The sequence below is a fragment of the Haliotis cracherodii genome, unplaced genomic scaffold (genome assembly GCF_022045235.1).
Source record: "Haliotis cracherodii isolate W230 unplaced genomic scaffold, xgHalCrac1.p SCAF_6, whole genome shotgun sequence".
NCBI lineage: Eukaryota > Metazoa > Mollusca > Gastropoda > Lepetellida > Haliotidae > Haliotis > Haliotis cracherodii.
In genome coordinates this window covers 67,337,667-67,352,212 of record NW_027266319.1, presented here as the reverse complement: position 1 = coordinate 67,352,212, position 14,546 = coordinate 67,337,667, and the positions used below count along the sequence as shown (strand labels likewise).

Sequence of the window (14,546 nt, the reverse complement as noted above, 5' to 3'; positions counted from 1 at the left end):
TGTGTGAGCAACGTGCCCCTTGTAATAGTGGAAACTGTTTCAGTGTGAGAGCAACGTGCCCCTTGTAATGGTGTAACTGTTTCAGTGTGAGAGCAACGTGCCCCTTGTAATGGTGTAACTGTTTCAGTGTATGAGCAACGTGACCCTTGTAATGTTGTAACTGTTTCAGTGTATGAGCAACGTGCCCCTTGTAATGGTGTAACTGTTTCAGTGTGAGAGCAACGTGCCCCTTGTAGTGGTGTAACTGTTTCAGTGTATGAGCAACGTGCCCCTTGTAATGGTGTAACTGTTTCAGTGTATGAGCAACGTGCCCCTTGTAATGGTGTAACTGTTTCAGTGTATGAGCAACGTGCCCCATGTAATGTTGTAACTGTTTCAGTGTATGAGCAACGTGCCCCTTGTAATGGTGCAACTGTTTCAGTGTGAGCAACGTGCCCCTTGTAATGGTGTAACTGTTTCAGTGTATGAGCAACGTGCCCCTTGTAATGGTGTAACTGTTTCAGTGTATGAGCAACGTGCCCCTTGTAATGGTGTAACTGTTTCAGTGTATGAGCAACGTGCCCCATGTAATGGTGTAACTGTTTCAGTGTATGAGCACCGTGCCCCATGTAATGTTGTAACTGTTTCAGTGTATGAGCAACGTGTATGAGCAACATGCCCCATGTAATGGTGTAACTGTTTCAGTGTATGAGCAACGTGCCTCTTGTAATGGTGTAACTGTTTCAGTGTATGAGCACCGTGCCCCTTGTAATGTTGTAACTGTTTCAGTGTATGAGCAACGTGTATGAGCAACGTGCCCCATGTAATGGTGTAACTGTTTCAGTGTATGAGCAATGTGCCCCATGTAATGGTGTTACTGTTTCAGTGTATGAGCAACGTGCCCCATGTAATGGTGTAACTGTTTCAGTGTATGAGCAACGTGCCCCATGTAATGGTGTAACTGTTTCAGTGTATGAGCAACGTGCCCCTTGTAATGGTGTTACTGTTTCAGTGTGAGAGCAACGTGCCCCTTGTAATGGTGTAACTGTTTCAGTGTATGAGCAACGTGCCCCATGTAATGGTGTAACTGTTTCAGTGTGAGAGCAACGTGCCCCTTGTAATGGTGTAACTGTTTCAGTGTATGAGCAACGTGCCCCATGTAATGGTGTTACTGTTTCAGTGTATGAGCAACGTGCCCCTTGTAATGGTGTAACTGTTTCAGTGTATGAGCAACGTGCCCCATGTAATGGTGTAACTGTTTCAGTGTGAGCAACGTGCCCCTTGTAATGGTGTAACTGTTTCAGTGTATGAGCAACGTGCCCCATGTAATGGTGTAACTGTTTCAGTGTGAGAGCAACGTGCCCCTTGTAATGGTGTAACTGTTTCAGTGTATGAGCAACGTGCCCCATGTAATGGTGTAACTGTTTCAGTGTATGAGCAATGTGCCCCATGTAATGGTGTTACTGTTTCAGTGTATGAGCAACGTGCCCCATGTAATGGTGTAACTGTTTCAGTGTATGAGCAACGTGCCCCATGTAATGGTGTAACTGTTTCAGTGTATGAGCAACGTGCCCCAGCTGACGGACCATATGATGGATGACAAGAAGTGGGAGAAGGAGCTGAACGAGGACAACCCGCTCGGCAACAAGGGGGAGATCGCAAAGTCCTACGCTGAGCTCATCAAGACGATGTGGTCCGGAAGGTACAGCTACACAGTACCCAGGAACTTCAAGGTGAGACTGTAGACTGTGACCAATGTATGACAAGCTCACACTCATCCATGCACGTCGTAATGAAAGTGCAATAATCTTTGATGTGACAATTAACTCCATTTCACCTCACCTCACCTGTGTCGACACATCATATTGTTATGCCTCTAATAATAATCTTGTAATTCTCTTGGTTATTCCGTACCACATGACGAAAAAATACATTAGTCCCCCAAATCATGTAACTGACACTGACCTCAAATATTTTCTCGTCACATGGTTAGTTTGACCTTTCACGTGATGAATATTGACTCGTCTAGAGAGCAAGATTGTGTCTGGTACGAACATTTCACGGTTTGCAGCTCAGTTAAAGTAATCAAAGAAATACAAAGATATGTGTATACGTCTTTGCTGTTATGAAACAGGTGATGGTTTAAAGGCTTCGATAACTTTTGGAATTTTGGTATAACAAAACAAATAATTAGTCTGACGAGGTCAGTATGAGACAACAAAGAATCTTGGTAAGGTCAGTCCACCTTGGGTCGTCTCCTCAGGGCCTTGTTTTCGCATACTGACCTCGTCAAGACTAATTATTTGTTTTATGTAAAATGGAGAAGATAGGCCATGTGACAAGATGAAACAGCAGAACTAGTGGCTGCTGTGTTTTTATGGTGATACCTTTATCGCAGGAGCTTTAATACTTGCAAGAATAGAGAGGGGAGATGAGATTTGATAAAATTCCTTTTGGTAGATGAGATTTTGTATGAACCGTATCTGTATATGCAGGTGGCAGTGGGCCGGTTCGCACCCCAGTTTTCTGGCTACCAACAGCAGGACTCGCAGGAACTGATGGCATTCCTGCTGGACGGGCTTCACGAAGACATGAACCGGATTCGGAAGAAGCCCTACGTGGAGCTGAAGGATGACGACGGACGGCCAGACTCGGTCAGTCCCCAGTCCACACGGTGGTGGAGGCCACGATATGGCCACGGAGATGCACACTGCCATTTCTTTTAACTATAATTCATTATAAATAAGCTCAGCATTTACACTTGTCAGAGGGGTACACAAAGTACGTGATCTAGACTACCAGTTGCCGGACTGGCCTCGGTGGCTGAGTGGGTTAGACCGCTGACTTTGTGTGCTGGCGATTGGATGCCTCACTCTGGCAGTGTGGGTTCAAATCCCGGACGCGACTCAACCATAAAAAGTACAAGAATCTACTTTACAAAGAAAGTGTTATCCCAAATATTACATTTGTTACAAACTTATGGTTGATTTGAAATTTGCACTGTTATATATACTCGCCGCCAAAAGAAAATACAAGTTGGTTAATATATTAAGACTTACTAATATTCAAGAGATATTAGATTGGTTCTGTACACAAACGAACATACTGCTATGTTGTGTGAACCGATGTTCATGAACACATCACATGTGACGTCATAGATCCATGACTTTAGATGCACCATTTATCTTGTGTAAGATTGGTGTGTTAAGTTTGGAAATCATATTGGCAAATCGTGATAAGAATTAAGTCACTAACTGGTAACAACTTGACTGATTTTAGTTTTGTCATTAATTGGTACACATTAGAAAAATTTCTTCTTAACAAACATTCTTTTCTATATGTTTCTGACCCGTGAGGATTCGGGGTAGAATAGGTCTTCAGCAACTCATGCTTGCTGTAACAGGTGACTACGCTTGTCGTAACACGCGACTAACAGGATTGGGTGGTCAGGCTCGTTGACTTGGTTGACGCATGTCATTGATCCCAACTGTGTGGATTGATGCTCATGTCAATCACTGGATTGTCTGGTCTTGATTATTTACATACCACCTTCATATAGCTGGAATATTGCTGAGTAAAACAAGATTAAACAACAAACAAGCTATATGTTTCTATGGTTCAAGTTTCTTTTGGTGATGAGTATTGTTTAATTGTATCTGAACAATTCATGTTTGTCTTTCATGAACTGCAAATTCAATAGGATCAGTCACTAGATGCTACAAAGAATTCATCTTTTGTTCAGTTGTTTATCTTGAGATGTAACAGTTTCTGTGTGTTTATCTGTCGTCTCTCTTTCCAGATGGTGGCAGCAGAGGCGTGGGACAATTACCGCAAAAGGAATGATTCAATCATTGTCGACATATTTCACGGACTTCTCAAATCCACAGTGCAGTGTCCTGAGTGTTCCAAAATCTCTGTGACCTTTGACCCGTTCTGTTACCTCTCTCTGCCCCTCCCCATCAAGAAGGAACGCCAGATGGAAGTGTTCTGGGTGCCCCTCGCCCCCAAGGCAAAGCCCGTGCAGGTGGGTAACTGATTGTCTGGTTATAAGGATGTGATCCTTGGGATTCATTGGGTGGTGGTAGGGCTGTAACAATTCACCGATAGCTTTGATATCATCGATACTTAAGTACATACAATACTTGAAGCGTTGCTATAAATAAAACAAGAAGTAATAGAGTTACCTCCCATGATGACAGAAGTAGCACAGCGCCACCTGTGAGCATGGCAGGACACAAAAATGTAGCTGAGAAGTGTGACTTATTTAGTGTCACCCAGGGCTGACAGAGTGGAATAATGCTCATGCTGTCGACCACTGATTTGCATTGTTATTTACAAGCTACCAGGGGGCACGGGTGGCTCAGTTGTCTAAGGCGCCGCAATTCGCTGTGCAGAGTTGGGCACGCCAGAAACCTATGATCTTGGGTTCGAATCCTGGTTCACCCCGATTATGTTTCTTGGTTTGTCAGCACCATACCCGTGCTCGTGGGTTTCACTGAAGTGGTAGATGTCTGAGACCTGCATCACTTCCGGCTTTCCTCCCACATTAAGCTGACACGCCACGATATAACTGGAATACTGTTAAAAGCGTCGTTAAACCCAACTCTCTCTCTCTCTCTACAAGCTACCATGACCATGCTGTTAGTATGGCATAAAACAACATTCATTCAGTCATGCCCTCCTGAAAACAATTCTGTTCCCAGAAGTAAATGTTATTCCAAAACCATTTTCAAAAAAGGTTTATTGTTGATGTCATTTGCTCATTGTTATTGCCAAGAGAACCAGAATTGTTTGCTAAATGTTGGAAGTACCTGTAGCACCGGGGTGTCCTTCACACACAGGCTTCGGTCATCCTGTCATATTGTTTCTGTTTGCAGTTCAAACTGACAGTTCCTAAGATGGGTATTGTTGGAGACATCTGTAAGGCGTTGTCCTCCTTTGTAGGTGTGCCATCAGAAAAAGTGAGTCTGTTGCTAATGAAGGATTCCTCGGAATGTACTGTAAATCTGTACTGTAAATCTGGAAATTAATGCCTCTCCTTAGTAATAGGAGTGCTGACCCCTTGCCAAAAATGTGACTCAATATCAATGTGAATGATGCAAAGCCTTACCTTAATCCAACCGTACCTTAAGGCTAAAAAAATAATAGTCTTGGTTCTCAGGCACTGCCCACATCATCATAAAGTTCATTTCGGATCAATTTCATTTCCATTTTCAGTTTTTTTTTGTGCATTCTGTTTAAGTATTAGGATTTTTATATTTTTATTTGAATGAGTTTGACGTGTGGGTAGAACTCTCGACCCAAGCATTGATAACTTACTTGATGCCTATTGTGTAATTCCTTTTCTTTGAATGACATTGTTATATACTTGTTACAACTGCTGTAATAAACCGTGTTTATGTTTATATTCAAGTTGGTATTTCCACTATTCAAAGTGTGCAGGGAGGCCGTCTTATTGTTGCTAGTCATTTTGGAGACATAAATGCAAAGGTTCATTAATGCGAACAAAGACCACTCGCACTTTTCGCATTTAATTCACGCTCGTGTTAATTTCAAGATTTACAGTATACATGTAGAGAACAAGGCTGTCAGTGACTGATAATATAAAATAGGATCTGGAGGAAAGATTGATGCAAATTTGGTCCTTCTCTGGTCGTCTTGAAACCAGAATTTTAATAGAAACCTTCAAAATTATACACTTTTCCCTGGATAAACCATATCGGCTGCTCTGTGGATAGTATTGCTTGTGTTTCGTGAGTGTATGTTACTGTGTGCTCAAGACTCTCAAGTTAGACCATTTCGTGAGTGTGTAACTGTGTGCTCAAGACTCTCAAGTTAGACCGTTTCGTGAGTGTATGTTACTGTATGTTCAAGGCTCTCAAGTTAGACCGTTTCGTGAGTGTATGTTACTGTGTGCTCAAGACTCTCAAGTTAGACCGTTTCGTGAGTGTATGTTACTGTGTGTTCAAGACTCTCAAGTTAGACCGTTTCGTGAGTGTATGTCACTGAGTGTTCAAGACTCTCTAGTTAGACCGTTTCGTGAGTGTATGTTACTGTGTGTTCAAGGCTCTCAAGTTAGACCGTTTCGTGAGTGTATGTTACTGTGTGCTCAAGACTCTCAAGTTAGACCGTTTCGTGAGTGTATGTTACTGTGTGTTCAAGACTCTCTAGTTAGACCGTTTCGTGAGTGTATGTTACTGTGTGTTCAAGGCTCTCAAGTTAGACCGTTTCGTGAGTGTATGTTACTGTGTGTTCAAGACTCTCAAGTTAGACCGTTTCGTGAGTGTATGTTACTGTGTGTTCAAGGCTCTCTAGTTAGACCGTTTCGTGAGTGTATGTTACTGTGTGCTCAAGACTCTCAAGTTAGACCGTTTCGTGAGTGTATGTTACTGTGTGTTCAAGACTCTCTAGTTAGACCGTTTCGTGAGTATATGTTACTGTGTGTTCAAGACTCTCAAGTTAGACCGTTTCGTGAGTGTATGTTACTGTGTGTTCAAGACTCTCAAGTTAGACCGTTTCGTGAGTGTATGTTACTGTGTGCTCAAGACTCTCAAGTTAGACCGTTTCGTGAGTGTATGTTACTGTGTGTTCAAGGCTCTCTAGTTAGACCGTTTCGTGAGTGTATGTTACTGTATGTTCAAGGCTCTCAAGTTAGACCGTTTCGTGAGTGTATGTTACTGTGTGTTCAAGACTCTCTAGTTAGACCGTTTCGTGAGTGTATGTTACTGTGTGTTCAAGGCTCTCAAGTTAGACCGTTTCGTGAGTGTATGTTACTGTGTGTTCAAGGCTCTCAAGTTAGACCGTTTCGTGAGTGTATGTTACTGTGTGTTCAAGACTCTCTAGTTAGACCGTTTCGTGAGTGTATGTTACTGTGTGTTCAAGGCTCTCAAGTTAGACCGTTTCGTGAGTGTATGTTACTGTATGTTCAAGGCTCTCAAGTTAGACCGTTTCGTGAGTGTATGTTACTGTGTGTTCAAGGCTCTCAAGTTAGACCGTTTCGTGAGTGTATGTTACTGTGTGTTCAAGACTCTCTAGTTAGACCGTTTCGTGAGTGTATGTTACTGTGTGTTCAAGGCTCTCAAGTTAGACCGTTTCGTGAGTGTATGTTACTGTGTTCAAGACTCTCTAGTTAGACCGTTTCGTGAGTGTATGTTACTGTGTGTTCAAGGCTCTCAAGTTAGACCGTTTCGTGAGTGTATGTTACTGTGTGCTCAAGACTCTCAAGTTAGACCGTTTCGTGAGTGTATGTTACTGTGTGCTCAAGACTCTCAAGTTAGACCGTTTCGTGAGTGTATGTTACTGTGTGCTCAAGACTCTCAAGTTAGACCGTTTCGTGAGTGTATGTTACTGTGTGTTCAAGACTCTCTAGTTAGACCGTTTCGTGAGTGTATGTTACTGTGTGTTCAAGACTCTCTAGTTAGACCGTTTCGTGAGTGTATGTTACTGTGTGTTCAAGACTCTCTAGTTAGACCGTTTCGTGAGTGTATGTTACTGTGTGTTCAAGGCTCTCAAGTTAGACCGTTTCGTGAGTGTATGTTACTGTGTGTTCAAGACTCTCAAGTTAGACCGTTTCGTGAGTGTATGTTACTGTGTGCTCAAGACTCGCAAGTTAGACCGTTTCGTGAGTGTATGTCACTGTGTGTTCAAGACTCTCAAGTTAGACCGTTTCGTGAGTGTATGTTACTGTGTGTTCAAGACTCTCTAGTTAGACTGTTTCGTGAGTGTATGTTACTGTGTGTTCAAGACTCTCTAGTTAGACCGTTTCGTGAGTGTATGTTACTGTGTGTTCAAGGCTCTCAAGTTAGACCGTTTCGTGAGTGTATGTTACTGTGTGTTCAAGACTCTCAAGTTAGACCGTTTCGTGAGTGTATGTTACTGTGTGCTCAAGACTCTCAAGTTAGACCGTTTCGTGAGTGTATGTCACTGTGTGTTCAAGACTCTCAAGTTAGACCGTTTCGTGAGTGTATGTTACTGTGTGTTCAAGACTCTCAAGTTAGACCGTTTCGTGAGTGTATGTTACTGTGTGTTCAAGGCTCTCTAGTTAGACCGTTTCGTGAGTGTATGTTACTGTGTGCTCAAGACTCTCAAGTTAGACCGTTTCGTGAGTGTATGTTACTGTGTGTTCAAGACTCTCTAGTTAGACCGTTTCGTGAGTGTATGTTACTGTGTGTTCAAGGCTCTCTAGTTAGACCGTTTCGTGAGTGTATGTTACTGTGTGTTCAAGGCTCTCAAGTTAGACCGTTTCGTGAGTGTATGTTACTGTGTGTTCAAGGCTCTCAAGTTAGACCGTTTCGTGAGTGTATGTTACTGTGTGTTCAAGGCTCTCTAGTTAGACCGTTTCGTGAGTGTATGTTACTGTGTGCTCAAGACTCTCAAGTTAGACCGTTTCGTGAGTGTATGTTACTGTGTGTTCAAGGCTCTCTAGTTAGACCGTTTCATGAGTGTATGTTACTGTGTGTTCAAGGCTCTCTAGTTAGACCGTTTCGTGAGTGTATGTTACTGTGTGTTCACGGCTCTCTAGTTAGACCGTTTCGTGAGTGTATGTTACTGTGTGTTCAAGGCTCTCAAGTTAGACCGTTTCGTGAGTGTATGTTACTGTGTGTTCAAGGCTCTCTAGTTAGACCGTTTCGTGAGTGTATGTTACTGTGTGTTCAAGGCTCTCAAGTTAGACCGTTTCGTGAGTGTATGTTACTGTGTGTTCAAGGCTCTCAAGTTAGACCGTTTCGTGAGTGTATGTTACTGTGTGTTCAAGGCTCTCTAGTTAGACCGTTTCGTGAGTGTATGTTACTGTGTGTTCAAGGCTCTCTAGTTAGACCGTTTCGTGAGTGTATGTTACTGTGTGTTCAAGGCTCTCAAGTTAGACCGTTTCGTGAGTGTATGTTACTGTGTGTTCAAGGCTCTCAAGTTAGACCGTTTCGTGAGTGTATGTTACTGTGTGTTCAAGGCTCTCAAGTTAGACCGTTTCGTGAGTGTGTAACTGTGTGTTCAAGGCTCTCAAGTTAACCTGTTTAATGTTGTGTTGCAGATGGTGGTCACAGACGTGTATAACCACAGATTTCACCGAGTCTTTGCCCTCGAGGAAGGCCTCAACCACATCCTAGATAGAGATGATATATTTGTGTAAGTTCTCTTCTGTGTGCTGGCATTATGGCACTCATCACGTTTAGATAAGGTGCAGGGTCCACTTGTACGAACAGATCTTAGCCCTAAGATGATCGTAACTCCCACTCGTCGCGCTAAGATCTCTTTGTTGGCCCTGGCCATAATGTGTTTTGAAATATTGAATACATGTGATATTGTCTTGATTTTGTGTTTTCTGTTTGTAGGATAGGTGTGTGTATGAAGGGGAGATAACTTGCAATGTCTATGCGATTGCCTCCCTTAGACTGTGAGATTTTCATGTATGTGATGGTTTCAGATATGAGGTGCCAGTGAATACTGCTGAGGATCCCAACACGCTCATCGTCCCCATCTATCTCCGAGAGAAACGGTAACGAGCACTTAGTCTCACTGCAAATAGACAATAATTCCCACCTCTGGGATGATACAGAGAGAAAGTCACACCTGGTTTTAATGTTTTGAGTGTTACCTACTTTGAGGTTCACAACACAATTCAAGACAGAATAATTCCTATACGTAAGAGCTGTATCTGGTAAGGTGATTGTGACGGATGACTTGATTGTGTCATTATACCCTGACAACAGGGGTCAGTGCTGTTACAGTAATAGAAACTAGCTGTTTTAGTCCACTACCCTCATGATAAATTGACGATTATGTGTCATTGTTGATCAATGGCCTGGGACAGTGCTCCTATATCAATCACTTGTACATCTGGCAGAGACACTACAAGAGTCCCAAAATAGCTCGAACATAGGACTTCGGCTCACAACAGCAACAAACAACGATACAAAATGATTGAAAAGTTGTGTACATTCCAGGTCGTCGGGCAAGGACGCCTACGTGTCCAGTAACCAGCTGTTTGGTCAGCCTCTCCTCCTGCCAGTACCCAAGGGGACCTGTAGCTATGAAGAACTCTACAACCTGCTCCTACAAAGAATGTCGTAAGTACCTCTTTTCATGGTCAGTGTAAACAAAGATATTCACGACTGCTCCTATTCCTTTGTGTCTGCAGAACATTTTCTCATATAGCTATTAGCATCATATCTCACTGACCTAGATTTAAATATATTGTAACTTATCCCTCACACAACAGTATTCAATATTCCTTATTTCTTTGATTATATGATAGTGTAGAACATTGTGAAAACAATCACCGAAACCAATCGTCGAAACCCCCTCTGACCATCTCGCTCCCAGCATGCTTCTGAACACTCATTGCTTTTTCCTTCATCGTCCATAGTGAACGGACGTGTTTGCTTCCTTTCCCTATTTGCAATTGGATCTGTTTTATCATTTCAGTTTGAATTGAATATCTTGCTATTGTTATGAGGTTACTATGTTATTAGCTCACCGGGTCCGAAGGAACAAGGTGAGCTTATGTCATACTGTGGCATCCGTCCGTCGTCCGTACATCAACAATTTTTTCGAACGACTTCTTCTGAACCACCAATTGGAAATTAACGAAATTTGACAGGAAGCATCCGTAGGTGGTGGGGATTCAAAATTGTACAAATGGAGGGGCTGACCCCCCAAGGTGCTGAGAGGCGGGGCCAATTAGGGGTATTTTGGCTATATATTTTTAAACGACTTCTTCTCTGGAACAAAGAGATAGACATCAACCAAATTTGGTTGGAAGTATTCTCAGGTGATGGGAATTCACAATTGTACAAATGGAGGGACTGACCCCCCCAGGGGCTGAGGGGTGGGGCCAAAAAGAGTTTATAACTTTGACACAGTTAAGATCCCCGCCGTATAACCATATGTACAATTGCTGAGTATAATGAGAGGAATGCACATATGCTACCAGGACTGACCCTTCTGTTCATCTGTCCGGCACTCCTAAAGGAGTAAGTCATTGTCATCGTTGTCATTATTGACTTATGCCAGTAATGCTTTAAGACAAGGTGTAACACTTTGTACATTTATCTAACTAAATTTGAATATCTTTGATATTCAGTAGGTAGGATTAGTCTTTGTTCATTTGTGAAAATCTGTTTGGAATTGATGTTTGTTCTCCCTCATCTCTAGACGTTACGTGAAGTCTCCGAAGCCGAGCGAGCAGTGGTGGGTGAAGCTGAAGAAGAGACAGGAGCAGGAGGACGAGAAGGACGACAAAGGGGACATGGCGGGGGAAGTGGGAGACAACGCATCCAACAATGCCGACGAGAAGGAGCCTTCGGAGAATGATGAGCACGTAGTTAATGGGGGTATGTGCTTTAGACTTTGAATGAAGGGCCACTCTTGGTGCCATAACACTAGGGCTCACCGATACTTACGATATCATCAATTCTAAGGTACAGACAGTACTTGAATCGTCAGTTTGTAAGATCGTGATAAGCTATAAATAGAACAGAAACTGATTAAATTACCTCCGGTAAAGGCAGAAGTAGCATAGCGCAGCTTGTAAGAATGACAGACTACGAGGTCGTCACGATAGAGGACGTGCCTGCTTTTGAACTATTACATTTAATAACCATCCATTTAAAACTTTCTTCTTTTTTTTTGTCAATGACGAGTTTTTGTTTTGTTGACCAGTTTTTGTTTTGTTGACCAGTTTTTGTTTTAGAGATGATAATTAGCAAAAGAATGAATCCCAGATGTTTTAGAGTTAAATTTCAGTGATTTCATCACTTCTTACTATTTGTTGGTGTATTGTGATGGCAGTGGTGTCGTCAGTCTGTATCGGGATATGTATTGTATCGCAAGATACCAGGTGATACTCATCTCTAATGAACACCCTTGGTGGCACAGGTCAATCTGTAGATCCCTCCATTCATTCAAACATAGATTTTGTATCCAGTTTTGAGTGAATTTGCCAGGGTTCGACATGGACATTTGTTAGTGCTGACCTAAACTCATAGGTGATAAATGTCGATGACCTGCATCACGTTGTACTTTCCTCCCACACTTATTGCCATGTGATAGAACTGAAATGTGATTTAAGGCGATCTTATACCCCACACTCATGCTTCATCTGGCGCAGTGAGGAAGATCCGGGGTAGAATAGGTCTTCAGCAACCCATGATTGACGTAAATGGCAACTATGCTTGCCGTAAAGGCGACTATGCTTGTCGTAAGAGGCGACTAACGGGATCGACTGGTCAGGCTTGCTGACTTGGTTGATGAATGTCATCGATCCCAATTGCATGGATCGATGCTTATGATGTCAATCACTGGATTGTCTGGTCTGGACTTGATTATTTACAGACCGTCTTCATATAGCTGGAATATTGCTGAGTGCGGCGTTAAATAACAAACAAACAAACAGAGTTTGGGGGACAGCAGCAGTATACATAATGGCTAATGGCAGGAAGAGTTATTCCCCCTTTGTGTCCTTCACAGAGGTGAGCAGTATGGACACCAACGTGTCTGATGATGAGTTGGAGACAGATCGGGCTGCGGAGAAGATGGGAGAAGATGAGGAAGTGGAGGAGGAGGAAGAAGGACCCAAGCGGCTGTTCACCTTCTCCCAGGTCAACTCGTATGGCAGCAGCGAGCTGGACGGCAAACTGCTGGACGACGGTCGGCCGCTCAAACTTACGTCCAAAACATACATTGCTTTGGACTGGGATCCTCTGGCTAAAGAAAAGTTTTATATTGAGAAAGATGCAGAGGTACATGACTGCCCTCATTTACAAGGGCAATGAGTTATTTGATATTGCATGAAATTGTTATCATGTGAAACTTGTAATCTTGATGTTTTGACTTTTGAAGCTGATGTTCAGTGATATTTAGAGTAAAGTATGTTATGTCTTTGAATAATATTCAGATTTATAAGCTTATCCTATCTGACACTATACATTTCTTCATTCTTCTTTCGATCCTTATTTGGAAATGTGCTTGAACAAAGTTTCCAGCTTCTAAAAAACAATTCAGCCGAACACATCAGAGCATCAGCATGGTCACCACCCTAACAACTATTGTTTGGGTGGTGACCATGGTGATGCTGGGATGGTGTTTGGGTGAATTATTTTTTAGAAGCTGGAAACTTTGTTCAAGCACATTTCCCTATAAGGATCGAAACAAGAATGACAAATGCACAATGTGAGATAAGTATAAATATACAATTTATGGTAGAATTTATAATTTGTATTGGTCAACAATAACATATTAATTTCCATTAAGTATTATTAAGCAAATTTTAGAGAAGTGTTTCTGTCACCAGCTTTGAGAGGGAAATAAAGTGGAAACGAGGGCATTCAGTTTGTTCTCCGTGTACATCTCAAGGACGAAGTATACATATTTTGATAAAAATACTTGTCATTTCAGGATTTTGAGCAGCATGACACTATCCGGTACCGGAATGTGCCCAAGAGACAGGCAATCCAGCTCAATGACTGCCTCAAGATCTTCACAGACGCCGAGAAACTCAGCGAACATGACCCATGGTTTGTACACTTCAAAACTGCTTAATAATACCACCACAATTTATATATCTTTGACCCGTGAAGATCCAGGGTAGAATAGGTCTTCAGCAACCCATGCTTGCCGTAAAAGATGACTATGCTTGTCATAAGAGGCGACTTACGGGATTGGTAGGTCAGACTTGCTGACTTGATTGATGCATGTCATCATATCCCAATTGTGTTGATCGATGCTCATGATGTCAATCACTGGATTGTCTGATCCTGACGCGATTATTTACAGACTGCTGTTGTAGAGCTGGAATATTGCTGAGTGTGTCCTTAACAACAAACATACATATATAGTTATCTTTTGGCATTGTTTACCTTGATATGACAGACTCCCAGTCACTTGTGTAATTCACAATTGAGTCGAGTAGCCTAGTCACGCTGAAGACCTCGTTTGATTCCCGACATGGGTACAATGTATGTAGCCCATTTCTGGTGTCCCCCGCAATGATATTGCTGGAATATTGCTAAAAGAAGCGTAAAACCAAAGTCACTCACTTATAGTGAATCAATTACCATGATCGGTGCTCTGCAGGTACTGCCCGTCATGTAAGCGCCACCAACAAGCCACAAAGAAGTTTGACCTGTGGTCACTGCCAAATGTGCTCATCATCCATCTGAAGAGGTTCTCCTACAACAGATACTGGAGGGACAAGATTGATGCTCTCGTCGAGTTCCCCACAGAGTGAGTACTCCACAACCTTCATAGGTCTTAGGGGGCACGGGTGGCCCAGTCGTCTAAGGCGCTGCGATTCGCTGTGCAGAGTTGCAACCCATGCTTGCCATAAAAGGCGACTATGCTTGTCGTAAGAGGTGACTTATGGGATTGGGTGGTCAGGTTCGCTGACTTTGTTCATGCATGTCGTTGATCCCAAATGCGACGATGGATGCTCATGGTGTCAATCACTGGATTGTGTGGTCCAGACTCGATTATTTACTGACCGTCGTCATATAGCTGTAATATTGCTGAGTGCGGCGTTAAACAACAAACAAACAAACACTATCAACAGCTAGGCTTTCTGAACCAACAAGAAT

At 42.6% G+C, this 14,546-nt stretch overlaps 1 protein-coding gene across 3 annotated transcripts in view; it reads left to right on the top strand.

Annotated features, from left to right (window-relative positions):
• Positions 1-14,546, top strand: part of LOC139444643 (ubiquitin carboxyl-terminal hydrolase 15-like) — a 44,738-nt gene that overhangs the window by 24,243 nt on the left and 5,949 nt on the right. For all 3 annotated transcript variants that reach the window (XM_071225563.1, XM_071225565.1, XM_071225566.1), the window contains 11 exons: positions 1,536-1,712; positions 2,475-2,633; positions 3,779-4,003; positions 4,857-4,940; positions 9,005-9,099; positions 9,398-9,469; positions 9,918-10,040; positions 11,128-11,306; positions 12,442-12,713; positions 13,369-13,487; positions 14,047-14,196. In XM_071225563.1, coding sequence (XP_071081664.1) covers positions 1,536-1,712; positions 2,475-2,633; positions 3,779-4,003; positions 4,857-4,940; positions 9,005-9,099; positions 9,398-9,469; positions 9,918-10,040; positions 11,128-11,306; positions 12,442-12,713; positions 13,369-13,487; positions 14,047-14,196 — 1,655 coding nt within the window. The remainder of the gene's footprint in view (positions 1-1,535; positions 1,713-2,474; positions 2,634-3,778; positions 4,004-4,856; positions 4,941-9,004; positions 9,100-9,397; positions 9,470-9,917; positions 10,041-11,127; positions 11,307-12,441; positions 12,714-13,368; positions 13,488-14,046; positions 14,197-14,546) is intronic.